The 27,081-nt window shown below is 41.2% G+C and overlaps 3 protein-coding genes across 9 annotated transcripts; 2 read left to right on the plus strand and 1 right to left on the minus strand.

Moving 5' to 3' along the window:
- Positions 1-1,962: 1,962 nt before the first annotated feature.
- Positions 1,963-4,128, minus strand: ZC2HC1C (zinc finger C2HC-type containing 1C; the record flags this gene model as incomplete). The annotated part of the gene is made up of 2 exons (XM_084207401.1): positions 1,963-2,229; positions 2,896-4,128. The coding sequence occupies 2 exons, from the start codon at positions 4,126-4,128 to the stop codon at positions 1,963-1,965; spliced, it is 1,500 nt and encodes a 499-aa protein (XP_084063527.1).
- A 983-nt stretch (positions 4,129-5,111) lies between these two features.
- ACYP1 (acylphosphatase 1) lies at positions 5,112-6,263 on the plus strand. Its single transcript, XM_084208642.1, has 2 exons — positions 5,112-5,240; positions 5,658-6,263. The coding sequence occupies exons 1-2, from the start codon at positions 5,157-5,159 to the stop codon at positions 5,871-5,873; spliced, it is 300 nt and encodes a 99-aa protein (XP_084064768.1). The 5' UTR covers positions 5,112-5,156; the 3' UTR covers positions 5,874-6,263.
- Positions 6,264-6,558: 295 nt separating this feature from the next.
- MLH3 (mutL homolog 3) lies at positions 6,559-26,941 on the plus strand. 7 transcript variants are annotated; one of them, XR_014616206.1, is made up of 13 exons: positions 6,559-6,611; positions 7,387-10,722; positions 14,200-14,298; positions 14,956-15,026; positions 15,996-16,100; positions 18,084-18,156; positions 18,800-18,871; positions 19,843-19,951; positions 20,907-20,952; positions 22,199-22,259; positions 22,998-23,157; positions 23,784-23,807; positions 24,007-24,084. XR_014616206.1 is itself a non-coding variant. In XM_084207024.1 (13 exons), exons 2-13 carry the CDS (start codon positions 7,446-7,448, stop codon positions 26,327-26,329), a joined length of 4,314 nt encoding a protein of 1,437 aa, XP_084063150.1. In that variant the 5' UTR covers positions 6,559-6,611; positions 7,387-7,445; the 3' UTR covers positions 26,330-26,941. The 7 variants fall into 7 exon arrangements, 4 of the variants coding, with proteins under 4 accessions (XP_084063150.1, XP_084063151.1, XP_084063152.1 ...); XM_084207024.1 differs by lacking the exons at positions 20,907-20,952; positions 22,199-22,259 and adding exons at positions 25,355-25,506; positions 26,240-26,941 and having other exon boundaries at positions 24,007-24,088; XR_014616207.1 differs by lacking the exon at positions 24,007-24,084 and having other exon boundaries at positions 22,998-23,188.
- Positions 26,942-27,081: the final 140 nt, after the last annotated feature.

Below are 27,081 nucleotides of genomic sequence, written 5' to 3' on the forward strand. Positions count from 1 at the left end.
GAAGAGAGACTTAAAGGGAAGAAGTACCTGTTTTTCTCAGAATATCTTCACTGATCATTAAGGCCTACAGAAGGAAGAACCTGCCTGACACCTGCTCAGCCAACTGTTCCTGCACACTGTAATTAAAGCCTGTCACTTTTATCAGAAATGGTATTAAATTGTGAAACATCTTGATAGGCAGAGCAGAGTTAAAGATTTAAAATCCACTAGAGATTTGGATGCTGAAAATGCAGCATGTCTCTGAGAGGGGGATTGTACTGCAGGAGCAAAAGAGGAAGCTGAGCTGTCATGAGTAACACAGTTTGAGTTGTATCAGGGTAACTAACCATGATAGCAAAGCAGCACCCTAAATCTCTGTGCTGACCCTGATACTTGTCTGACATGTTACTAAGTTTTAAACCAGTTATCAGAGACCTTCTGGATACTGAAACAATAGCAAGGAGGGGTGAACTGCCTATCTTAGCTCCAAAACATGTAACAATGAAGCCTGGTGATTTAATAACGTTTATTTAATCTACAGTTTCAATCTTCTTAATCTCAGCCATTTGCCTGTCAGTTATGACAAGTCCCCAACACATGGGTTTTTTTTACAGCATCAAATGCTTTTTAGTGTGTATCCATGTGTCACCATTTACACTGCTGACCTTTAGTCAATAAAACAAATAAAATAAATAATATTATTTTAAAAAAATAATAAAAATAAATAGCGCAAGGGAAACAGAGTTAATATTGGAAGCCAGGCAGTGGTGCTGAATTTTTTAACTAGTGTGTTCAAATCATCACTTGTTCCTTTCATGAATGCACGGAGGCTGGCATAAGGGTTTCAATTTACCCCTTTCCTACCTCTTGCTATTCTGTTTTTCAAAACTCTCAAGTTAAAGCATTGGTCTTGCTTCTCCAATCAGTTTGGATACAGTAAATTACTTTTCCCTTCTTTTGAGTCTGCTTTTTCTCTCAGGTTTGTACATGTGTTGTTGGCTGGCACAGTGCAGCAATGATGCCTTCTGGGACCTTCATGCTTTTCCAGGATGTGCCAAGGGACTGAGATTTCTGCTCACATATCTGTAGGACAGAAGCTCTCCAACCTCTTTCAGGAGTCAGGTTCAGTCATTGTGGCTGGTTCACTCATTGAAAGCTGGAGAATTTCTTCATATTCAGCTTCTGACTATTCCAGTTTAATCTGGTTGCTGTATATCTTTCCCTAGCTTCCCATGAGCTGCTGCTGTTGCTACCAGAGGACTTGCCAAAGGAGCTTCTGGAGCTTTTTTTATTCCTTGTTCGCTTCTTACAAACAACTTGCAACTTTCTTATACAAAGTAGTCATTCTTAGTCTGAGAGCACAGACCACTCTGTGACCAGTTAAAGTAACTTTTACACAGGAGGACTTGTTTAATATATTTAATAATCAGAATCTAGAAAAAATAACATTTTGAAAAGAAAACAAAAGAACGGATATGTTTTTGTCGTAATTCCCTCCCATTGCAGCAATCAAGATGAAATAAGCAGATGACTTAAGGAAGGGTGAAAGCTTTGCTTTTAGAGGTTCCTAACAACTTGCAGGAAGAAAACTCCATTTTTTAAAATAGTAAATCTGTTTGTGATGGTTGTTCTGTTGCCTCAAGGGCCTGGCTGATTCAGAGTATCCTTGTTCTATGCACATGAATTGACATAAGGATTCAAACAGTAAGTGAGTAAGTGCCTGCTATTGCTAGCTTTTCTAACCCCTGGAATTTCTGACCCTGAGCTTCTTGTGATGAGGAAAGGGGCATCTTTTGTGGGGCAATTTAGGATGCAGGTCAAAGTATACAAGTTCTGGTTTTCAGCTGATTCATCCTGAGCTGTTCACTTGCTGTACATAGAAGCTTGCAGCCAGTGTTGAGACTACAGAAATGTCCATAACTGTGAATCTGGCAAAAACCAGGCAGGGAATCACAGCAGCAGATACAGCTGGGCACTGCCCCATCAGCGCCTCCTCTGTGGTGGAGGTGGTGGCCTATTCCTGATGTTTTTGCATTTGGGAATATGCCTCTCAGCTACTCGGGGAGCAAACTTGCGTCCACAGTAGGTGCAGGCAACATAGTCTGGATTTTCGATGGGAGGCAATGGGGGCAGGCCAGTCACCTTCCTCCCCTTAGAGAGGATTTGCTCCACCTGGCGGGCCTGTGACATCATGTGGATGAGAGCCTCGTGCTTCTGTTTCCAGTTGTTCTTTCTGGGTGGTGTTTTACTCTGCGGAAGGGAAAGGCAGTCAGGGCAACTGGGACCACCATCAGCCTCCATTCTCAAACTTACACTCGGAGCCCAACCCATATCACCTGTCCCTGTGCATTCCCTGTTGGCATAAAACCCAGCCTGAGAAGCTGAGTCCCACAAAGGGAATCAGAAAGACCAGCACAAAGGAGGGTGTAAAGGAAATACTGATGGAAACATCAGTATTTAGAAAGAGCTTGAGGATAACCAGAAAAGCAGTAGGGCCAAGGAATTAAAGAGGGTTGCTACATCTCCTTTGCAGGAAGAGAGCTGCCTGTTTCCACTGCCTTTATTAATAGACTGTACTATTATCTGGATTTTTAGTCAGCTCCCTGCAGCCCCTGATGTCACAGAGCTTCACTGCAGCAGAACCACTCTGCATGCTAACTACAGCAAGGAAGTGAGCTTTCTCCAGTAGTGCACCCTTGACATATTATAAAGCCAAGTCGGGAGTCCTGCCTCTATCTATGAGATTCTAAATGGATCTATTTATCCATTTGGCCAGAACCTTTCAGAGGCAATAGCTGTATTATATCCCTTGGCCCCATGTACATGGGACGGTGCTTGCATCTCAGTCAGAGGTTGAAGTGGAAGGAGTGTGAACAGTAGATGTGGATCCAGGGAGGCAAAGGGACTGCACTTTACCTGAGGACTCCTTGAGCTCTTCTGCTGCTGATACTGTTCCAGTTCTGTTCCCCTAGCTCTGGCCTTGCTAGAGTCAAACACTTTCCTCTTGGAGTCTTGGTTCTTGCCACAGATACTCATGTGTTTCTCAAGCCTTGCACAGAGAAACGTACGTTTGCAGAAGCTGCACTGTCCAAAGCCCTCCTGCTCCACAGCACCGGCAGCCTGCATGTATGGCATCTCTGCAGATGGGTGGTCATCAGAATCTTGGTCTGAGAGGGCAGAGAGAGAAAGGCTCTGTTTTGGGACCAGTTTTGAAGAAGAAGCTAAATGCTCCATGGGTATGTTGTCTTGTATTTCGCTGTTGTTTGTTTTGTTGTATTTTGTGGCCCCCAGCCACTCCTTGAGGTTTCCCACAGCCAGCTCTTGGGGGTGGGGAGCAGTGCCAGACTTGGGGATAGTGTCCCCTGCAGACCGTGCCCCGCTGAAGATCCCAACACCTGGCGTGTCTGCAGCTCTGAAAGTTTTCTCTTCAGGGTGCCCTGTGGCCTTTTGCTCATGGGTCCTCTCCACTTCACTTTCTCTTCTCTCCTCTACCTTGATGAGCTCCTTCTCTCTTTGAATCCTCCTAAGTGTCTCCTCTGTTCTCTTTAGCTTCTTTCCAAGAAGGGCCTTTTTCTTTTGAATTGCCTCTTCTAGGTTCCTTCTATCTTCCTCCAGCTTTAGGATGTAGGCCAGCTCTCTCCTGTATAGATGGGGAGCTGATGATTCAGGCTCTTGTGTCCAAGGGCAGAGCACTGCAGCTAACTGAGGTCTCCCGGCTGGAATCATCTCTTTGCTTATTGAGCTTGATCTACTATTTGGAGCTTCCTGCACGTGGGGGGAACTTCCAGTGCTGAGCAGAGGATCTCTTGCACTCTTGTGGTGAGAAATTGGTTGCAGGGGATATGCACGGTCCACTCCTTCTTTATGTCTGCCTAACGATTTAGCTGACAGAGTACAGGCCTGGCTGATGAGATACTTGCTCTCTAGTCCACCTGACCGGAAGCCTCCATGCCTGAGCTTGTCCTGAGTGCTTTCTGCAGACATAGGATAGGAATATCTTTGGCTCTTTTGTGTATAGAAATCTTTTAAATTTTCCTCTTTGTCAAGTATGAATCCATGCTGAAAGTTGTCCATCTGGTATTTCAGCTGGGAACCAGGAGAAAACTTAGTAGGTGCCACCGCAGGAGCCACCGGTGGGAAAAAATCCATTCAGTGCCTGAGAAAGAGCCTGAGGTTAGAAGCAAAGCCATTACAAACAATTTTATCCAAAACTGGACAAATCTTCTCCTAACAGTTTATGCATGGACGCTGCAGACAGAGGTTATAATTAAGTATTAGTAAAGGTTTTGTAACTTTTTTGCTTTCTATAAATCTTTACATTCCTTCCATCTACGGAGTTTCCATGCTGCCTCTTCTAGTCCCAACCGTTTATGCAGACAGAAATAAGACACACTTTTATTTCTCTATCTGTCTGAGCCCTGCCTTACCATGGTAGCAGCAGAAATATACTGCAACGGCAGAGGAATTGTTATAGTCCCCGGGCAGTTTCCCATAACGTGTCCCTTCACTCTGTCACACACATCTGACATGCAGGAGTCCGACCAAGCTCGGCACAATCTTCCTATGGCTCTCGTTCCACCACATCCCCCGAGGCGCCGCGGGGCGAGCGGGGTTACCTGCGGGGCTGCGCCCGGCGCTCCGCCGGCCTTCCTCCTCGGCAAGCTGCGCGCTACACGCTGCGCTTGTGGCCCGAGAGACCGGACCCCTCCTGCCGCTGCCGCTGCCCGCGGCTCCCGGGTCCCGGCGCGGAGCTGTGCCCGGTGCGGAGCTGTGCCCGGCGCGGAGCTGTGCCCGCCGCGCCGTCCTCGCGCTGCTGGCGGCTGTTGCCGGGAGACCGGCGCCGCTCCTGACCGGCGCGCGCCCCTGGATCGCTCCCGGCCGCGCGGCCGTTCCACCGCGGCACGAGCGCGGCGCCCGTGGGCCGTTCTGATGCATTATTCATGAGGCTGTCCAGATATGCCTCATTCGTGAGGCGGTCCGATATGCATTATTCATGAGGCGGTCGGATGTGCATTATTCATCAGGCGGCGAATGAGGGACCGGCCCGACGCCGCTACGGCTCTTCATTGGACGCGGGAGGGAGGCCACGCCCCCGGCGGCCGCCGCGCGGCGCAGGCGCAGCGGGGCGCGCGGCGGCTGCAGCAGCCGGAGGAGCGGGAGGAGCTGGCGGTGCCGCCATGGCGGACGGCGAGGGCTTGGTGTCCGTGGACTACGAGGTGTACGGCAAGGTGCAAGGCGTGTTCTTCCGCAAGTACACCCAGGTGCGTGCCGCGGTCCCCGGGGGCGGGCTGCCCTGCCTGCCGGTGTGCGCCGCGCCCGCTGTCAGCCCACTGCGGGCGCCTTGGAGGGGCCGAGCCCGCGGGGCGGGCGGGGTCGTGGCCGCGGCCACGGGCTGAGCTCCGGCTGCTGCTGAAGGGGGCTGGCATCGCGGTGCTGCTGGCAGCCCGGCCGCGTTATGTAAGCATGACTGAAGAGAGAGTTTCAGCCCCAGTTTTTTGCGTGAAAGAATATATTGAGTAGTCGAGTGAATCCTCTGCTGCTTTCCTGTTGCCTGAGCCAGAGGAACTTCCTTGGAGGTCTGTGTCTTGCCAACAAAATTGGCTCCTGTATGGGAATGTTGTTCTATTGCTCTCTTACAGTTTGGATTAACCTCATTTTGCTGTGCATTGTCTTCTCAGGGAGAGGCTAGGAGGCTGGGGCTTGTTGGCTGGGTCCAGAATACCAGCCATGGCACCGTTCAAGGGCAAATCCAGGGTCCACCTGCCAGGGTGCGGGAGCTGCAGGATTGGCTCAGGAAGATAGGAAGTCCCCAGTCCCGTATCAGCCGAGCGGAGTTCAGCAATGAGAAGAAGATCCAGGCGCTGGAGCACAAGGAATTCCAGATTTTGAAGTGACTTTGTCCAGGAAGAAGCAAAGTCTGGAGCGTGAGCTGCGCTCACAGAACATTGCCCCTCTTCCTCACTCATTCAGTCAGCCGATGTTCAGCTATAGAGAACTTTATTTTATTCAATTTCTAATTTATTGTTTTGTTAGTTTGATGCTCAGCTTTTCACGGAATTCCAGTGGGTAAAGGAAGAGCTACGTTTTCTCTCTTAAAGGGGCTGTTCAGGGCCAGAACCTCCATTTACAAGTGTACGTGGTTTTGGGAGTTGTACATGAGATAAATCTGAAATTTGTAGAGTGTGGTGCTCACGTGAAGAAAATCACAGGGTCAATGCCGCTAGAAAACATCGCTAAAAACATTATTTCTCTGTACTAAATGTCTCAGAAACAATTTATTTTATCCCAGAACTTCATATTTTCTGTAGAATAAAATTGCTTGGATTTCACCTTCTGTGTGGAATGGATGTAGGCTGGAGGGGCTGAGTGGATGACGACCCTCGGAGTGGGATCTGGTTGCCAAATCTGCCCCTCTCTCCCCGCTCGGTGCCGCTGTGCGGGAATGGCCAGGGGGAAGCCGTGCTTCCCCGGCCTCCTTGGGCCCAGCCGGGCTGGAACTACAACTCCCGGCGTGCTCCTAGCCGGGCCCCGCCCGCTCGCCGCTGCGCACGCGCTGTTGCCCCGCGCGAGATGCCCGGCGGCCCGGCCCCGGCGGTCTCGCGCCGCGGCCGTTGCGGGGCCGCCCCGGTCCGGTGGGTTCTGAGGGGGCCAGGGCGGGACGCGGGAGCGGGGCCCGGGGCGGCCGGGAAGAGGAAGCAGAGGGTGCTCCGGTTGTGAGGGGAGGGCACGAACAGCGTATGGTAGCGAGCTGAGCTGCGTGTCCGCGCTGCCCTCCTCAGCCCCCGGGGCCAGGGAGCCTCGGGAGACCTGTCACAGAGGCGGCACCGGATCCCCAGGCACGGCTAGCAGGCCCCTTGAATGCCATTAGGAAAGCAGTAGGCGCCAAGGACTTGAAAACAGTGGGTTCTCTTTCGCATAAACAGCTTGCTCTTTGTGCCTGACACCCATTGCCAAGGCTGCTTTACTCCGTTCCTGCGTAAGTAGCAGCAGGTGCTATTTGACCAGGACTGTTAGTTTTTGTGGGGGTGTAAAAACAGGAGAAAAGCAGCTTTCTGCCCAGTTCTTGGTGATATTTACTCTATAATTCTGATGAAAATTGCAGTAGAAACCTTTTGCTTGCAGGTCCTTTGAGTTTTGCTTCACACGGTAGGAGTGTGATTTGGATGTGTTAAGTTTGAGAGCAGAGCATGTTGTTAGTAAGGAGCTTAGGCTCAGGCTCTGGCCAGCTGCCCTGAAGGCACTGAAAGTGTGTAGTCAGAGCATGAAAGTAATCACAGAAAAAGCCTCTGAATGCCAAGAAAACTAAGAAAAAATTATTTATGAGGGTGAATAAGATAAATCAAAGTCTTTTCAGGTCTTTAATTTGTATTTATTTAATTTTTTCCCCTTGTCTCTCCCTGTTTTAAGGAACATGGAGCAGTGAGCTCCCTGCAGTTTCTTGTGGTTCTCATCTATCAGATTTTGACATGATCAAACGTCTGGTGGAAGATGTGCGAGCCAGGCTGCGTTCTGGAGTCACTGTCAACTCACTCGGACACTGTGTTGAGGAGCTTGTCCTCAACAGCATCGATGCCAAAGCAACATGTATAGCTATCAGAGTGGATTTGGAAGCTTTTAAGGTCCAGGTGGTGGACAATGGCTCTGGGATGGGGAAGGAGGACTTAAAGTCTGTTGGAAAGCGCTACTTCACCAGCAAGTGCAGCTCAGTGAGAGACTTGGAGAACCTGACTTTCTATGGCTTCAGAGGAGAGGCTTTGGCAAGTATAGCCAACATGGCCAGTGTAGTGGAAATCTCATCTAAGACTAGCAGGACAGCAAAAACATTTATGAAACTGTTTCACAATGGGCAAGCACTGGAAGTATGTGAAGCTGAATTGAGCAGACCAAGTGGTGGAACTACAGTCACCGTGTGCAATCTGTTCCATCAGTTACCAGTGAGGAGAAAGTGTATGGATCCTGTGCTGGAAATTGAGAGAGTGAGACAGAAGGTAGAGGCTGTTTCGCTAATGCATCCTTCTGTTTCTCTTTCTTTAAGAAACGATGTTTCTTGTTCCATGGTGCTTCAGCTCCCTAAGACAAGGGATGTATACTCTCGGTTTTGTCAAATTTATGGACTGAGCAGATCCCAGAAGTTGCGAGAAATAAATCACAAGTCTGGGGGATTTGAGATAAGTGGTTTTATCAGCACTGAAGGGCATTACAATAAGAGTATGCAGTTCTTGTATGTGAATAGGAGGCTTGTTTTAAAGACAAGACTACATAAACTAATTGATTTTTTATTAAGAAAAGAAAGCGTAATTTGCAAGGCAAAGAGCGTCCCTGCAAGCCGACAGGCTAATTCAAGTCCTGGTCGCCATCGCTGCGGGCCAGAGTTGTATGGGATCTTTATTCTTAATGTAACCTGTGCATACAGTGACTATGATGTGTGCCTGGAGCCTGCAAAGACTCTGATTGAGTTCCAGAACTGGGATGTTCTTCTAACTTGCATAGAGGAAGGACTGAAAAAATTTTTGAAACGAGAGCATTTATTTATTGAACCATGTAGTGAGGACATCAGAGAATTTAATGAACACAATGAATTTTGTTTACATAATGCTCCAATTCTGAAGCCTTCAATTCTTGATGAGAAGAGCATCCAGGAAAATTTTAAGAAAGCATGTAATGAAATTGTGGATTCTTATGAAATATGTAGCTTGCAATCAAAAGATGTCAAGAGGAAATCCATTACTGGGAAAAAAAGTTCAAGTCTTACAGAGTCAAGTAAAAATGTTCAGGAAACTAAAAGTGCCCCAGTTCAGGACACTGCTGAATCATCTGATCCATGTAGAAACAATAAAGCAGAGATTCCATTGCCAAGCAAAGATGACACAGTTTCTGATTTAATTAAATCAAATACCTCAGAACAGAAGCTAAAATACACTAACAGTTCCCAAAAAGTATCTGATACTCATCTGAAACCTTCAGAATGTCTTTGTTCCTCTTTCATTGGAGGAGCCAGATCAGAAATAAGAGAAATAGATGGTTGTGGTGACCTAGGGGATTGTGCAGAGAATAAAAAAAAAGATGGGGGCAACCAGCAAGGTCAAGCAATGCAGGAAAGCAATAAGGTTCTTGTCTTAAATAAGGATGTTATTCAATCACTGCTTGAGAGAGAAGACCCCACTGAAACAGCAGTGGGACCTGAAACTGTCTCTGGAAGTTCATTAATAAGACTGTGTAATGCAAGAAGAAACAGGGGAACAGCTGAAGTGATAGATGATGCCAGAAGAGGGGCTGTTAGTTCAATACCAATAAAGTTGTGCCTTGCAGACCTCGTCAAAAGTGTTATGCAAAATGAGTCTCCACATGACTCTGAACAGACAGAAACAAATCTTGCATCAAACACACAGTGTAGGCCTGTCAGTACCAAGGATATTTTTGGCCACAAAGTGAATGTTGTGATTCCATCTTCAAATGCTAAGGGTATTTCCAGTAATACTAATAAAGAATATACAGCTTCTCTTACCAGAGAAGTATGCAAGACTGATGGTCATGAGAACAAAGCTTTGTCACATCGGGTGAGGGAGAAGATAGCTGTGCCTTCTGCTACCAATAAACGACCTTATGAAACATCGAACAGTACGGAATTGCCGCTGGCAACTTCTTCAGGTATTCCTCGCAAGAAAATTGTTATCAAAAACACTAAAAGACAGATAGCTGTGCCAAGATCACAGTCCTCTAAGAAACCGAGCTTGTCCACACAGCTGGGATCGTTAGAAAAGTTCAGGAGGTATTATGGGAGAGTTAAGCCTACACTACCAACACCCACGTCAGAGCAAAACGAAGGTAGTCTCCCAGTTCTTAATTCAGAAACTAACTGTGACTTTTCAAAGAATGGGAATGGCAATCATGATAACTTCGTCAGTTGTGAAACTCCACCTACAGAAGATACTGATTCTAATAATATTAGCCAAGGTTTTGGTTCCTTGGAAAATACTTTATTTTGCAGTGGAGAAACGTCACAGGACAAACGAGCCATTTGTCAGAGTCCTTTGTCATTGTCTGATTACTCTCTGGTTAGTAACAAGACTACAAGTTGTAAAAGATCTCCAGGATCTTTATCATCCAAGCTGTCCAGAATGAAAACTGATTACAAAGAAATAGAACAACCTGATGAACAGTTCCAAACAGACTCAAATAGAAAAGATGACCATTCTTTTGATTGTGAATCCTCACATAATGATTTTTTGTATAATGCTTGTCAAACATATAAATCCTCAGTGGAAAAAATGAGGGAGTGTAAGTCCAGCATTTCTAAGGAGGCTGTGCGCTCACAGTCAGATGGTGTGATAGCAGAGTCTGTGAAGAGTCCTGTCAGCTCATCACCACTCAGCAGTATAGAAGGAGAATACACAGTCTCTTCAGTTTCAGCATTACCTGCTAAAAATGATTGTACTAACATCATCTGTAAAGAGAAAAGTATGTTAGGTGAATCCTCAGAACAGAATATGAAAGATACTGACGTTCCCCATGTGACCTTACAAAGGAACTTGGAATTATCTGCTGACAGCACAAGCACAGGCAATCCCAGGAATGATTCATGTTCTGTCTGGCTGCAAGATTTTGATGCTTTATCGGGTAAGACAGTGTACATCAATAAAGCAACTGGACTCAGCACCTATGGCACTCCTCCTAGTGAAGGCTTTCAAACTGCCTGCATTCAAGATATAACAACAATGGCTGTGAATGTTGTTTCAGAGAATGGTAAGAGGGGTGGTGGTTGTAAAAATGGGATGAGGAAAACAGTTCTTCTAGGTGCATGAAATAATCTTGCTGGCAGCATCTAAGAGCTTTTACTGAATTAGTCACTACCTTATAGCTAAGAGCTGCATGGAAAACAAGAAAGTGTTGGGAACTATGGAGACAGTAAATCATTAACAGTAAAGATACTAAAAGATTTTTTTAAAATAAAACAATAAAAAGAAATGTCAGTATCATGACAATTAACAGATAGCGGCCTAGTTTTCTCTGGGCATCATGACATCCTCTGTGATAACAGTTACATATAACTGTTGTCACATATAAAATGAGAAACATACTTCAAAGTAAGTGTACCAGAAAAGTCCCATTTTTTACCATTTTGTCCTAAACAGTTATGTTTCTAAGAATGTGTTGTTAAAGAGAATCTTATATTAAAATGATCTTTTTTCAAACTGCATACAAAATTTAAAGCAACCCTTGAAAGATGAATCAAAAAATCTAACTTCATTGACAATGTGTAATCTCCTGTCCATGGATTTTAGAAGGTAGGCTGTTCTTTCACACTTTGCAGCAGATGTTGTACAGCGTTGTTGCTGTTTTGATGCTGGATCTTTTCCACTAGTGAAAGAACCTGCATTATATTATTTTTTCCGGGGCACAGTGTTCATGAGTCTTTGCAGATCTGTCTGTTGGGTTTTGACTTTCTGAATATTTCTGATCTAGTTTGTCTGTCCAGTACTGTCTTTGATAATTTTCCCTTCAAGGGATATATCTGTGTTCTTGTTCATTCTGTCTGTAGACAGATTTTATGAGTGAAGATCAGCCATTCTTGGTGTAGACTTTATTTTCTACTACATAAATTATTTTTAAAAAGTAGTTTGGACTTCTTTCTAGTTATCATGTAAAAAAATTTGTCTAATCCATTTTTATCTGTTACTTCCTTGTTTGTCACCAGTCACAAAAACACTGGTGCAGGAGGTGTTTCAGTTGTTGAGCTATTCCCATTTATGTATAATAATTGATGGCAAAAGCTTTTAATATCTATTGTGTTCCATTGAAAAAAATTTGATGCGAGTTTTTATTAAGCAAAACTACTTGCAAGTGCAAATATACACTCCTTGACTAACATTTTAGGTTCTGTGGTATACCAATTTTGTTGCCCGCAGTACTCTTTAGTAACCTCAAAGCTCTGGGATGCAGAACTTGACCTTCTATCCAAAATGTTGGATAGTGCATTCATGTTTATAGAGATAATACCTCCTGTACACTTACGCTTTCAGATGATGTACAGTCTGTAGGCTTTGAAGACATACATTGTATTGCATCTTTTTACCTCCTGTGGCACAGTTCTTAGCCTTGGCATCGGTGTTACTCTCTGTTGTATCAGTGGTGCCAGTCTTTCTAAACTCTGCCAATTCTTTGTCAACATGTCTCATTTTATTCTTAGGTTAAGAGCTGGACCTCCCAAATCTTCACAAGGTGTTTGAACTGTGGCTAGATTCTATAGGTTTTAGGTTTTCAAAGTTCAACAAAAACATTCTTTCATATGTTGTTGAAGCAAAGGATGTTTGCTCCTTTCAGCCATAGGAATAAACATAACTGTGTCCTAACACAGCATTCATGTCTCTTAATGTTGAGCTCTGTTTTGGACTGCTGTTAAGACCCAGGAGCAGAATAATTTCCTCACTTGTATGCTTTCATTTTGGTTTTTAGAGTAGTGTCAGTAACCCCATGGTGTTGACTTAGAATTTCATAGCCCCTAAGAATAGCATCTCATGCACAATTCTAGGGAAGTTACACTGCTTAGCAATAGGTGGAAGTAGGTAAGAAGAATCCATACCCTCTTTTTCGTGACGGCAGTGGCCATCTGTCATCTTTTCCACCCACAAGCCACATGCTCAACAGAGATGTTGGATTTTGTAGGCCAGACCCAGGCATCTTCATACTGATTAAACTGATTGCTACAGGAAAATTCATCAAATTTCATTTTGCTATTGGATGCGTTTTTGAACAATGCATTTGTAGTAGGAAACTATCCTAGCTCAACCTGGTCTTTGTTGTTATGCCAGCTATATTTGCAATTTTTGTTCCTTACATTATGCTGTGTCGTTACACTGGTGTATCTTCATGATCTAACTGAGGCAAGTGAAAATGAATGCTCAAGTATGGTAATTGTATGGGGTTTGCCTGCATGAAGTATATACCTTACTATCCTCCCACCTTTTTTGATGTTACTTGTCAGAAGAATCATATTAATAATATCTCTGCCAAGTCTGAAGTCTCACCAGCCTTGGAGCAAGTAAATCCTAACTTTCTGAACAATATATATCTTGAACAAGGATTTCAAGAAAAAACAGGGAGACGGCTCTTTGTCTATTACAGGTATAAAATACTGGGCTTGTGTTGTTACAGAAGATAGATTCTTCTGTGAACTTGAGAGATACTGTCTTTTCATGACAATAGTTATAAAATTCTGCCAGAGTGTGAATTAGGCAACATTCTTCAATTTGCCACAGTTTAGCAGGAACTACATCAGGCCATTTTGTCCTTTCCTCTGAGCTTTGTGACAATGGGATGCTGAGTTACTCTCCAGTGCTGGGCTGCCAGTTTGGATTCTTGAAAGGGTTTGGATTCTTAGTCCCCAGGGTCAGTAGTCCTCACTGGAATGGAGCCAATAGTCAGGAGTCTATGGACTGGCCTAAGATTTTATAGAGCCTTTTCACACTGAGCTTATCAGCACACAGCTGGTTTTCTTTGGCGTTATCACTCTGCCTCTTTTCCTGAATGCACGCCCTTAATTTCTTGGTAGAAAGGAACTTTATTAATTCATTATTATTTCACAAAGAATAGAAGACTGAATTGTACCAAAGGAAGGGTGAAATGTTTACCAATGTACTGGAAATCTGAGCCGCTTTTCTTAATACTCTTGATAACAATACAAGTTTGTAATATTAAATAATTTTTGGGTGGGTGAGAACATATTGTTGGACTAATTCTGTTATGTCATGTGGGCTCACTGACTTGAAGTTTTCAGTTTTACAAATTCGTGATAACTGTATTAAGTATTGATAGGAATGGTGACAGACTGACAGTTTTGCTGCTCCTTAACAGAGGGAATTTAACAATGTTTTGATCTCTGATAGACTATTATATGCATCCTTTCTCTTTGGGGAAAACAATTCTGGTTGTACTAATTCTGGAAATAATTATTACAAGTTTAAGGCAGCAGCCAATTTTTAAATACAGTTCTGCAGAAACCATGGTAATATTTTTACATTTCCCAAGGTGGGTATGTCTGATAATTCTCAGCTTTTTACATGTGTGTTGTTATTTCTCAATATTAGGTTGCAAAATCTGCGCGATACTCAAAATTTTACAGGGCTAAGCACATGCTCCTTTATAAGAATATGATAAATGTATAGCTTTTACTAATTTTGCATGCTGCTTATTATGCAGCAGTAAATTTATTTCTTTGTTTAGGGTTTCAGTTCAGATGCCATCCCTTTAGAAGTGAGATTGTGCTTCCCTTCCTTCCTAGACCTCAAAAAGAGAAGACTCAGACAAGCCAGAAGCTGAGAGGTAGGGCCAGCTTTCCAGGACACAGTGTTCTGTGGTAAAAACAAATAAAAAAATTCTCCCAGATGTCCCAACAGGAACCAGAATTACTCAAGGTCTGTTAACAATGGGACTGTGTGAGTCATCTTAGATCTAGAACTGGAAAAAAATTTTTTTGGGTTGAAGGCAGGTTAAAGAATACTTATTTACAGGATGAAATACCCAGTTCTTTGTTGAATTATGTCATGAGTTTAAAGAATAATTACCTACTCCCTTCTTTGTACTCATTCCAGCCTTGGAATGTGAAAAATAGCTTCAATCCTCACACTTTTTTTTTTTTTTGCAGTGGAAAGGATGAAATAATCTTTTTGGTATGTAACTTTCTCCAGAGGCAGTGGGTAGCTAAACAGGTCTTTCTTTCCCTACCATCCCTCCATCCCTTTTCCAGGCCTATTGAATTGTGCTGCAGCATTTTTAGGAGTCAGAAAGATGCACATTACCCTTCCTAGTTAAAGCAGACAGTACAGAAGCCTAGTGCCATGTTCCATTATTTATTTTTACACTCTCCCCTTTTTATGAAGGAAAAAAAAGAAATAATAATTGTGTGAGGTTGAGGTCCCCAGTGAACATTCCATTGACAGATGGTGGTAGTTCCTGTATTATCTATGTGTTTGTTCCTAGATACTGAAGGGGAGTCCCTCCAGTCATTGCTTTTGGAATGGGATAATCCTGTTTTTGTTCCCTGCCCAGAGGTAAGTATTACTTGCATCTCATGCTGAAATAGGAATAATTTTAGGTTTTTGTTATTTTCTGACATTGGGTCCAAAATTGCAAATATAATGATTCTTGCATATAAGGGATATATTACACTATGGACCTGGAAATTTTGCTTTTTATAGACTGTTTAGATGCAAGTCATTTTTGTGGGTTTATTCAAAGAGAGGCAGGTATCAGGCTAATCTTTCATTTTACATAATTCCAAAACCAAAACATTGTAAACTGTCTTTCCCTCTACAGTGATAGTAATCTCAAAATAAAAAGTCATCAAATGGCAAAATTGTAATATAGTGTCTGTCTGCTTTGTGGACAGAGCTAAAATAACCCAGGTTTGAACAGGTCTTAAAAGTGTATTTTACCATAGCTGTTTTTAAAGCCTGGCAGGATTACAACATGTGAGAGGGAAACAATGTTGGAGCTTTTAAAAAAACTTCCTTTGCTGTCATGAGGTAGCATTATCTTTAATCTTCATGTTTTGTGTGTGTAAACATATGTATGTAACCATTTCCACCTGCAAACAATAGGCATGGAGCTGCAAACCACCTGCTGGTGAGTTTCTGGAAGGGAACACTTCTGTTCAGTCCTTGCAGTGACGTGTGCTCTGACTCATTCTGGGATAATGCATCCTTTGTAATGCCATCCCCTGAGAGCTCACGTAGGCTGATGATTAACTTCAGCTTTTGAGAGGTACTTGGAATCAGCTGGAAGCATTGAAATTAGCAGGTAATAGCCAGATGGGAAAGATACATGGGAGTAGAAACACAGGTATTGCCAGCTGATTTTTTTAGTTGCTGTTATTCTTGTATAGAAAGCTTGGTTTGTGAAATGCACAATTATTTCCAGTTTTTGTTAAAACCGGTTCATTGGGAGTATTTGCTCTGTGTGTTTGGGGGGTTTTGCCGCACCATTGAGCCTTTCCTTGATGTGGAATCCTGTTTTTGCAGATTGCAGTTGATGTGACCAGCAGTCAGGCTGACAGTCTGGCTGTGAAAATTCACAATATCTTGTATCCATATCGTTTCACCAAAGACATGGTTCATTCAATGCAGGTACAATATAATCTATTACTAACTTTCATCCCCAAAATCCTACTCAGCAGATGGGATTTGCTGATGTTTCTACCTGATAGGAAAGAAATATATGGGAAAACAGTTCACATTCCTAATTTTCACAAGCACTTACAGAATTCTTGGTCATGTGTGATACCAGCAGACATGTGTGCCATGCCATATCCTAGTATCATCTCATGGTTAATCAGCTATCTGCAAGTGACTCTAGAGTTACCTGACTAGTATGATTAGATCAAAATCAAGAGATAGCCCCGTTACTGCTGCTTAGAAACATTATTAACTAAATGATAGTTCAAAGTACAGTTTTTATAATTGTTGTAGGCATTTTCTTAGTTCATATTTCTCTTAAATGTGCCCTGTATTTTACCTTAGAAATTTAATTCCTTAGTAGAGTGATTTCAAAATCAAATCTTGGATTTGATTTTGAAAAACTTGAAATTTCACCCTAAAATTTATGTCTGCGCTTAAAAGTGATTTTTAATAGTGGCATAATAGCATCAAGTTTTATTATTTCAGTGTTTTTTTAATCAAATGTTTTGAGTGTTAGCTTAAAAGCTAATGTTAATATAAGTCTTCAACTTACGTATGTGATGGTTTGCTTGGGTAGAAATGCCAGAGTGGATTCTCTCCCTCTCTTGCATCCCAGTGACAAAAGGCCTACAGGTCCAGCTGGCACTACTCTTATGCAGTCAGGTTGCTCATGTTGAGATTGCAGGTTCTGACTGTGTGAGGATGGTAATGTTCATCTCCAGGGTGGACAAGGATTCAAATTATTCCCTTACTTATATTGTGAGTACATAAATAATAGGTGTAAATAAAGTTACTGTAGTAAGCAAATTATGTTTCACAAAGACAAGAGAGGAAAGATGGAGAATGGAAGATACCATTTGTCTGTTTTCTCATAATAAGAACTGTTCTTTAAAACTTACTGAATGTTTCTGTGATTACCTGTATCATGTTTTCCTTTCTATGTTTTTAAGATGGCGGAACTAGAGGAAATTACTACTTCCTATCTCTAAAAAAACTAAATACTGCCTTCAATACCCTATAGCAATTTTGAGAATCTCTCTACAAAAGTTTAAAAGCAGAAAATGTTGCATCATGCAACAGGAAAAGAATAAAAAGAATCATTAGTCTTCTCTCCCTGCAAAGAAATAGAGTCATCCATTAATTTTTACCTACCAGGTGAACAGTGCACATGTTGTGAAACAGAATTCAGGGTGAGCTGTCTATGTAACATTGGGAGAAATTCCTCCATAACACCATATCTGTATATTTGAAATCTAACAATATGATATTGAAAGCATTGTGCACCTCATCTCAGTATTGCATGTTGCTCTGGTTGATTTCTGATGCTTGAGGGGAAAGCGGAATCAAGTCACAGAGGCAAATTCTACATCAAAAAATGAAGGGGAAAACTGCTTCCTTTCTTCTGCAGATGATTAGCAAGTTAAAAAAAGTTGTTTACATTCTCTTTTGGTGATATCAACAGATCAATTACTCAGAGTCACTGGGCAAAGCTTTCATTCCCTCAAAAGGCTTTCTACATGGCCATTTAATTTACCTTAGAACAGTTAGTACTCATGCCCTTATTATTATCTTTGAAAAAGTTTATCCAGAATTTTTAAAATATATTTTGAAACTTTCTCTTAGACCCAGACTAAACTGTTTCATGACCATTTAATGGTCATTTGACCTTCTGCCAGTATTATCTTTTAAACTTGAATAATGTCTGTCTTTTCCATATTTAGTTCCCCACTGTATTGATAAAGAATAACCATATAGCTTCTCAGTCTAGTTTTGCTAGGCCTTTTGGGTTAGGAAAGATGTGGCTTCCAGTCCTCTAGCCATCATACTAGCTATTTGCTGGTTTTGATCCATTTTGATTGTTGTTTCTTTTGTTTGCCTTCATTTTAAAAATAATTGTACTGCTCTATAATGAGTTTTATGAGTATCTTACAGGTTCTTCAGCAAGTGGACAATAAATTTATCGCTTGTTTAATTAACACTAGGAATGGAATGGAAAAAAAGGCAGGTAAGACTGGTTAATAGATGAGGTTGAGGTGGCTGTCAAGTGGACTGCAGAGGGAGCACTATCCTATTTGTAATCTCTTCTTGCCTTGGGCTGATATTGTTCATAGAGGAAAACCTTAGTCTTTGCTTGAAATTTCTTGGATCTTCTTTATCTTTATTTTGGACATTGTTGAGTGTTCCTACCGCCTTCAGATTAATGTTATAAAAATAGATGTACTCAAATTGCTAATATCTTTCAGACTCTGTTCACAGTGTCTGGACAAAGTCATGGTTGAAGCTTTCCGAAGCTGTACAAAAAAGGCATTCAAAATCAGTAGGTTTTGTAACATTTTAAAAGACTGTGTCAAACAGAACAGTTTATAGGTGATCTCAGCTCTCATTCTGAAGTTAGATGAAGATGTCAATAGACAAGAGTTTCTGACTCAATTTAATTACCTAATTTAACCACCATTTTGGACCACTGAACTTCTGTTCTGTAGTAACTTTATGTTCTGCCAACACAGCCTCCTCCTCACTTTGTTTCAGTGAAACAAGCTGATACTTATCTTCTAAATGTGGCCTCTGGGAAGTCGTTATTCTTTCTGACCCCTGCAGTTGTCTGGTACAAAGTTGCCTATTTCTCATCTGTTATGGTACATTTTTAGATGGAAACCTCTTGATTTTAGTGGACCAACATGCAGCTCATGAACGGATCCGCTTGGAGCAGCTGATTGCAGGTGAGGATTCAGGTGTCTAAGAAACAAAGATAATCAGTGCACAGAAAAGTACAAATGAGCTCTCTGGGATGTACAGAACCGATAGGATATCTATCCATTTGACACCTTTATCCTGATCCCTAGAAGAGTGCAGACATTCAGTATCTGTAGCAATCATAATATTGGCAGCTGAAAATTCTTACAGCCTTTCCAAAAATAAAAGATATACTCCCTACCCACAGAACTATTGAACTAAAATAGTCCTGACATAATGAAAGAGCAGGAAGACTGATAGGAAAAACAATGAAGAGGAAATAAAACAACATCAATAAGTTTGTGTGGTTATACTGTGAAGAATAAGACATGGGATGCCGAGTAAAGAGTCTAGTTCATTTGGTTCCTTTTTAGCTGAATACTGTGCTTAAAGCCTAAAATTTCCACAGTCTGACTGTTTGCAAAGGGATAATAGTCTTCTGTGTAAGCTCATTAGCCATTGGTTTCAGTGTTAAAAAGCACAATAGCCATCCATCAAGTACTTAAAAATCATTGACCTTCTCTTACATCAACAAACACTGCGCAGTTCCTGCCAAGTGTTCCAGGAACTCTGCTCCTTTTGGTCAGGTACTGAAAAAAGGTAAAGATTGAAGGGAGAAATGCTTAATGAATAGTATTTTAACTCCATTTATATCTGACTTTTCTGTGGAAAAATTGTTCTCTCTGAGTTGAACCAAAATATCAGTAGGTTGTTTTGCTATTTAGGGTGACTCTTTTTTGGAACTGGTGGGAAAAAACAAAGTGGCATTAACCAACCCTTCCCCAGAGACTGGATGTCTGGTTTGTGACATTCCCAGTACTCCACAAGTTTCAAGAGAAGGCATTCTGTGGTCGTTTTTTAATCCAAGAAGGGGATTACATGCCAAACCAGAGGGTCATTAAGGGTAATGCCTCCGTAAATATTTTAAGAGGGATACTTCTAAATGTTTCATTCACAGATTCCTATGAGAAGGAAGCTGCAGCATGTGGCAAGAAGAAAATACTGTCATCCTCCATCTCTCCCCCTTTGGAGATTGAAGTTACTGAAGAGCAAAGAAGATTTCTACGGTTAGTAGTGACAAATAGGTCTCAATTTTGGGGGATGGCTCTGTTGATCAGGAAGATATCAATATATTGTTACCATGAAACTCAGGAGAAAAATTTTTGATTCTTTTCTGAGCAGAGCTCAGTTGGCTCTGTCTGTACTGAGGGAAACAGATACGCTTCTTAGGCACATTGTTACAACATCTCAAGACAAAACCCTGGGGTGTGCCATTTCTGTGCCTTTGCAATGTGCTCTGATTTCCCTGGGAAAGTAAACCTTCATGTGTGGGCCAGAAGACTGCCAAAGCAGATTCCAACAGTTCCTCCTGTCTGGGGCTCAGGACTTGGGAGTGCACAAAGGAGTGTAGTGCCCAGACTGTCGACCTAGGTACTGACTTTACAGGCACTTTTTGTGAAGAGGAGGATGGGGTATGGAAAGTCTGTATTGTGAATCCTTGAAAAACACATTCCTTTTTCCTAGGTGACTGCCAAGAGTAACTAATGAACACTGTTTCCCAAATGTTTCAGAATGGTGACCTAGCTACAATTAGGATATTTAACTTTTGTACTTCAAGAGTTTAGATGCAAATTTCTTGTTGGACTATTGACCTATTGGACACTCATCAAACTTTCTTTTCCCCCACATCCCTGTGTGTCACCTGCCACATGCATTTGTGAGGTTTTTTCAGTGCATTGTTCTGAATTTTCAGATGAGGTTATGTCAGTATTACCTCATTACTGTGTTTTCTTTTTTGTGATTCCTGTGGCAAGCTCAACAGCTGCTGATTCAGTCCTTATTAAGATTGTTGCATATTACAGGGATACACTTGCTTAGTGTTGTTCATATTTCAGTAATATTTGGATTTTTTCTTGTTCCTACCTCTCAATGATGTTGCTAATGTCACAGTATTTGTAATGCCTCTTGTTCAACTTTGATTTATTTTTACACTCATGTATGAATGTCTTTCATTTCTAATAGATCTACTTTAGAGAATGGATGGCTAAAATTGAATACAATATATCAAGTAGGAGAATCCCATTGATTTGTATAGTAGCTTTGCAGCTGTGCCCATGTTTTCTTTTTATTATATCTATACCTGATATTTTGTCTCCTTTTTTGGCTACTGCTGCTTGCATGAGCTGCTTGTCTGTGGATGGTCAAAGCAAAGAAACAGAGTAGTGGGGGTTATTTTTTGAATTTGTGTTGTTTATGTAGAAGCCAGCCAAAAGTAGAAATAGATTAAATTACTTCTGATAATTTGTATTTATTTGTCTTTAGGAAGAGTAAATTCAGTTTTTCTGCCCATTTTTCATTCATCCTACTGGTTTCATTCTTCATTTTTCTACTTGTTTTAAATTCTGATTGAGTTCAACTTTGTCTCTAGTCTCAGCTGACTAAAATAATTTTGTGCTTTCTACAAATTTGCTTGCTTGACCATGCCTCCTCTTTTCCACATCATTAATAAACAATCATGAGGATACAGATCAAGACTCGTGTTGAACGCTGACCATCTGTTGCCAGCATACCTTGCTTCCGTAGTCTCTAAATCATAATAGATGTTGCTTCTCTATCCATGACAACCTTTTTTGTCTACTTTTAAGTGGTGGCATTAAAGGCTTTTTCAAAGAGCTAATAAATTCTGAGAGCTACTTTTTTCATCAGGTAAATCACAAACATTCTACAAAACTGAGTAAGGAAGTAAATCAAAAGGGCATGTGTTTCTTCTGAGGACACTGGTTGATGCCAGTTGTGATTTTCAGCAAGAAGCTTACTAGTGCTACCTTACTAGTACATTTATTGTGTGACTTAATAATTTTTCAGTCTGTATTAGCAGTTTGCAACTGCTCTGTGAGACTATCATTACTAAAAAGTTATGAATTAAAAGTATTATGTGAAAATTTAAATTCTGTTGTTACTGTCAGACTGTGACTGTATTCTGTGGTAAAATTTGGTGTAATAAATTAACTCGTCTAAAAGACCTTTCACTTCAGCTCTGCTTGCAATTTAATCATTCAGCTGGACCTCTGGTTCACCTGCAGCTTTGGTTCTGTTATTTATCTTCTAGGCATTGTAGTAATGCATTGTTCTGTTGACTTTCTTGAACTTCCGCCTTTATTTTTTCTTTTAATAATAATTTAAAAAAATAGAAAAGCCCAGTTGACTTCAATAGCTGCTTGGATTTTGTCATTTCATTCACAATGGGCTTTTTGTCTTTCTATATAGCCTACTGAAGGCTATATATGTCTTCTTTTTTCTTTTTTTTTGAGTAGAATTTCACAAGCCATGTTCTTATGGAGGCTAATAATTGTACTATTCTCATTATTGATTTAGGTAAGTTTAGATTTGCTTCTTTCTATTTTTTGCTCAAAGAATTTTTTTTTTTCTAGAACTAAACTTTACCACCTTTGTTTTAAGTGAATACTCCTTGAATTAATAAAGTATATATTGTTACTGTTGTTTTCATTTTGAAGATAAGCTCTCATCTATCTTTGAAGTCTCATTTTTGTGTGTATTTTTCCATCCACAGGCTGACATATGTCATAATTAACTAGAGGTTGTTCTTTCCTGTATTCTCTTTGTTTAACGGGATATAAAGTTCATTAAACCATCATAAATTTCTTAAAATACTTTTTCCATTTTAAGAATTGGCTAATACATATTAATTGAAATCTGAGTTCTTTTAGATTAGACTTAAAGTAGTCTAAATGCTGTGTAATTTCAATATTTGGAATGTTTGTATGTTGAACCAGACATCTCGTGCATCTTCAGAAAAGGCAGATTTATAGATTTAGAAATAAAGCCTCTCTTCACCTAATCCAGGAACTCTTAGATCTTGTAGTTTTGGAACATGAAAAATGCACTGTTGATTGGAATGAAAAAACATGTCTGAATGTAAACTGAAAAGGCAAAATTACTTGGAATCTTATGAGGCATGGGTTTTGAGATGGGAAACTGTTACAGGAAGTGATATGAGAAACCATGTATGTGGACTACAGAAATATTTACATGTGCTGTGGAGTCATAGATGCAGTGGTTGATGTCTTATTTCTGTTGGTTTTTTTTCCTCAGATGCTGCTACAAAAATTTGGAGGACTTGGGTCTGGAATTATCATTTCCAGAGACAAACCATTCCTCGATTCTTGTGAGGAAAGTGCCAATGTGTTTTATAGAAAGAGAAGCAAATGAATTACGACGGAAAAGACAACCTATCACTAAAAGTATTGTGGAGGTCAGCTGAGGATATGGGTGAAGTTATGATAGTAGGTCTTGTTCTCTGTTCATGGTCCAGGGTATTATAGAATCTCTGTTATGAAGGAGACAATGAAGTCCCCTGGCAAATGTGAATGCCATCCCTTTTAGTAGCTAAATATTCCCAAAACTGAAATCACTGAACTATAACTGAAATGATAGAAGACTGTTACAGACTCTTGGACTAGTGGGGAAGCTAAGAAAAACTGTATAGAGCAAAGATATTTTAACAGTTTAGTGCACATAGATGCCTGAATGGACAGTAAATGCTTGAAGGAACAGAAAAAATATTAAATGAAGGAACAGTAAAATGATTAAGTCATAACAAATAATATTTATGTATCAGCAATATTAAAGTTGCTTCCATGAAATCTCTACATGGTCAGTGGAGCTTTCTAAAAACCACTGTTTCAGATGTTCTGCAGTTTGAGGGAGAAATTTCTGAAGTGATTACTTGCAGTGGGAGGTCAGGACTTCCACCTAGATCCAGTATCACTTTTTGTTATTCTGGCAGTTACAGAGTAAATTATACACAGATGTGAAGAAAGTAGGGTAGGGGAATGGAAGGGAAAAATAGCAACTGATGAAATTACTTTTTCTTTCTAGGAGCTTATTCAAGAACAAGTTGAGGTGAGTTGCTGTCTATTTCTAGAGTTGACTATAACATCCAATGCATACCACGTGAATCAAAGGGAGCCTGTTGAGCTTCAAATGAGAGAGTGGGCTAAATAATCCCCTAGTTTTCCCTCATTTTTAGTTCCCTTTGTGTTACAGTTCTTTTTTTTCATATTAAATGGAAAGTAACCTGATGTTCCCTTACTGCTTTTAGCTATTGCAGACCACAAGAGGAGGAGCACGAGGGACACTGCCTCTGACATTTCTGAAGGTGTTAGCTTCCCAGGCCTGTCATGGTAGGGGAACTGTACTTTTCTTTCATTCTGTCTCTTTTTGGTTTTTTTTTTTTTTTTTCCAAACCTTTGTCTCTACACATCATCCTCCCTGGGGCAGTGTTTGGATGTGTTTGCAGCTATTGTAGGGTTAAAGACTATTTCTTAGGGATGAGGAGGTAATGCTCATGGACAGCACTAAGGGATAAGCAAGTCCCCCAATTTATTAATGTATGGGCCTAACATACTTCCCAACCTTCATGTGAAACATACAGTTCTGAGATGCATTCATCTGTGTGCACTCTAAACTATTCAAATAACAGCTCTATGATGGGCCAAGAGGGAAGGTGCTAGAATCTGCTTGAAAGCATGCAGGAAAGAACACTTAGCCACTCTTTCCAAATTTGTAATTTCCCTTAAGTATCCCAGGTGGTAGTTTAAGTGTACCTGCAACATTTCGAGTACTTTTGGAAGGAGTGTGGTAAAAATTTACATCTTCGCAGGGAACTGCTGCTTTCCAGCATCTGGCAACGAGCAGGCCTTCTTGGTCTTGACTGCAGTAGCTCCAGTCTCTTGTTGCAATTCCTGTGCCATATACAGTATCAACAAGATCACACTGAAAGGGCAAATGTGAACCAGAAGTATCTGTTTTCTCAACAGTGTCTCAATTTCTAATTGGCAGTCAATAAGTTTTGGGTTTTTGTGTCTAAAAAAAGTCCCACGGCTGAAAGCATATTGCAGATGGTCTTGTGCATCTGTGAAGGCTAAAGTTTGCAGACACCTCTGGAATAACTCTCTAATGTTCTGCTTGAATTTCCTCTGGACACCTTTAAGTGCTCACTTGTGAGAATGGACTCAGTGGCACTTGGTTTCAGACGTGATACCTATCCGTGGTAGCCACAGAGAGCCACTGAAGCCTATGAAACTGTTATTAACTGTTGCCTTGGTTTAATACTTCTTGATTTGTGAACTGTTTCCAATTTCAGCTCTAACACACACACACAAAAAGCCCATTTGCCTCTCGCAACATTACCTGAAATGCCAAAATGTAATAATCTTACTGTCTGTCAGACTTGGACTATGTTAAAATTTAAGCCATGGAAAGCTGGTCTCCTTATACAGCAGACTCTTTCACTGAGCTAAGCCCCAAGTCTGCCACACTGCAGCCTTTGGGTTGCCTTTGCAACGTCTCAGCTAATCTCGGGCAAAGTTTTCACTGAAAACCACAGCTGTAGAAGGAAGTGGAGTCCTCTTTGGCAGCAAGGGCAAGAATGTGTCTCTCTTTTTCAGGAGCTATTAAGTTTAATGAGCATTTGACTTTGGAGGAGAGCTGCAGGCTTATTGAAGCTTTGTCATCTTGTAAGCTACCCTTCCAGTGTGCTCATGGAAGACCTTCAATGCTGCCTCTTGCAGACATAGACCATCTACAGCAGGAAAAACAGGTACTGTGTGGGACACACCTCTGGTTATCCATGTTCTGGGTTATCAGAGGCCCATCATGTATGTGTGCTAGGACTAAGATCATCCAGTTTGAAACCATCACCACTGGCCTTATATTACTTGACTTGTTACATATTGTTATCAATAAAATGAAACTTTAGGACAAAAGCCATCTGTCCTGTTAACACTTTAGCAAGGATCTTGCCATATATTATTTGAATAGTCACACTGACTTGAATCATGTCCTTAAGGTTAAGCATACATTTAAAGTGCTTGCAGTTTTGAAGTGTAAAATTTGGAAAACGTGGAAATTCTGAAATTCTGGTAGTGGCAAAGATGCTAATTAAACTAATGCTTACTTCCCAAGTTTAAGATTCTATAAAATGGGGATAAAGCACAGGAATAGCAATATTTATTATAAAATCATAGAATGGTTTGGATGAAAGGGACCTCAAAGATCCTCTTGTTGCCATGACTACAAACACCTTCCACTAGACAAGGTTAAATTTAAATTATATTTAAATCAGGTTACATATAAATTAAAAATAAAATCATTACTCCTCCCTTTTGCTATTAATGTGCTTTATTGTTATTAAATTGGATTCTGTTGAAAGTCAGGTGGGACTTTGAATTAGATATTATCTTAGGAATGACTGTATTAGGGTAAAGAGTATGGAAACACTGAAACTTTTTTACTTAGTTATGACTTGTGCTTCTCAATTTTTCTCCCTCCAGCCTAAACCTAATTTGACTAGACTTAGGAAGATGGCAAGAGCATGGCAGCTATTTGGAAAAAAAAAACAACCTATTGAAAAAAAAAGTTAAAACTGTAAACTGCAACCACTAGAAGCATTGGTATGATCCATGATCCTGTTGTTAGACTACCCTGTGTGGAGCCAAGTTCTGAGCCTGTGCAGTCACCAAAGCTCTCCTCTGACTACTGACCAGAAGCAGAGACCAGCCAGGAGAACACTGCAGGAGGAGCCCACCCTTGGAGTCTGGAGAAGCATCTTCAACATTAAGGAATAGTGCTGTAAGTCTGGGTGCTATGTCAGTACTGCACTGTTGGGTGCAAGGGGTTGCAGCCACTTGCAGTTACTGAAGCAAAGTACTTCTTTTCTGCAAGCACAGCATAATTCTGCATAATAGAGAGGGGAATTTTAATTAGTGTATTTTATAGTACTTTGAAAATTGGAAGGTATTTTTTAATAAAGTTCACACTCTAATCACTCCTTGGGCTCATGGCAGTGGTTGGAATGAGGATCAACCAGCTTCATAGTATATACAGGCCAACTTAGAATCAAGAAACACTTAATTGGCTATGAATGACACACACAGCATTCTCCAGCTTCTTGCAGTTTGTGTTCTTGAGTGAGAGATTTCTAAATCCCCACCTAGCCCCACAGAAATAACTCAATAGCTAAATATCCATTTTGAAGACAGCTGTTGATGGGTTCCTACTCTTACCACATTTACATGTGAAAGCACACTGTGAAGCCAGCTACTGCATCATGCAGAGTGCAGGCAACTGACTACACTGGTAAAATTCCTGCTAGTTAAATAAACAAAACAACTGC

The sequence above is a fragment of the Fringilla coelebs genome, assembly GCF_963513975.1.
Source record: "Fringilla coelebs genome assembly, chromosome: 6".
NCBI lineage: Eukaryota > Metazoa > Chordata > Aves > Passeriformes > Fringillidae > Fringilla > Fringilla coelebs.

What these genes read in the sequence shown, in the direction of transcription:
- ACYP1 (XM_084208642.1), top strand. Translation starts at nt 5,157, where the DNA reads ATGGCGGACGGCGAGGGCTTGGTGTCCGTGGACTACGAGGTGTACGGC. An exon ending in TCTTCCGCAAGTACACCCAG is followed by an intron (nt 5,241 to 5,657) that starts GTGCGTGCCGCG and finishes TTGTCTTCTCAG; the next exon opens with GGAGAGGCTAGGAGGCTGGG.
- MLH3 (XM_084207024.1), top strand. Translation starts at nt 7,446, where the DNA reads ATGATCAAACGTCTGGTGGAAGATGTGCGAGCCAGGCTGCGTTCTGGA. An exon ending in GACAAGCCAGAAGCTGAGAG is followed by an intron (nt 14,299 to 14,955) that starts GTAGGGCCAGCT and finishes GTTTGTTCCTAG; the next exon opens with ATACTGAAGGGGAGTCCCTC. An exon ending in TTTTTGTTCCCTGCCCAGAG is followed by an intron (nt 15,027 to 15,995) that starts GTAAGTATTACT and finishes CTGTTTTTGCAG; the next exon opens with ATTGCAGTTGATGTGACCAG.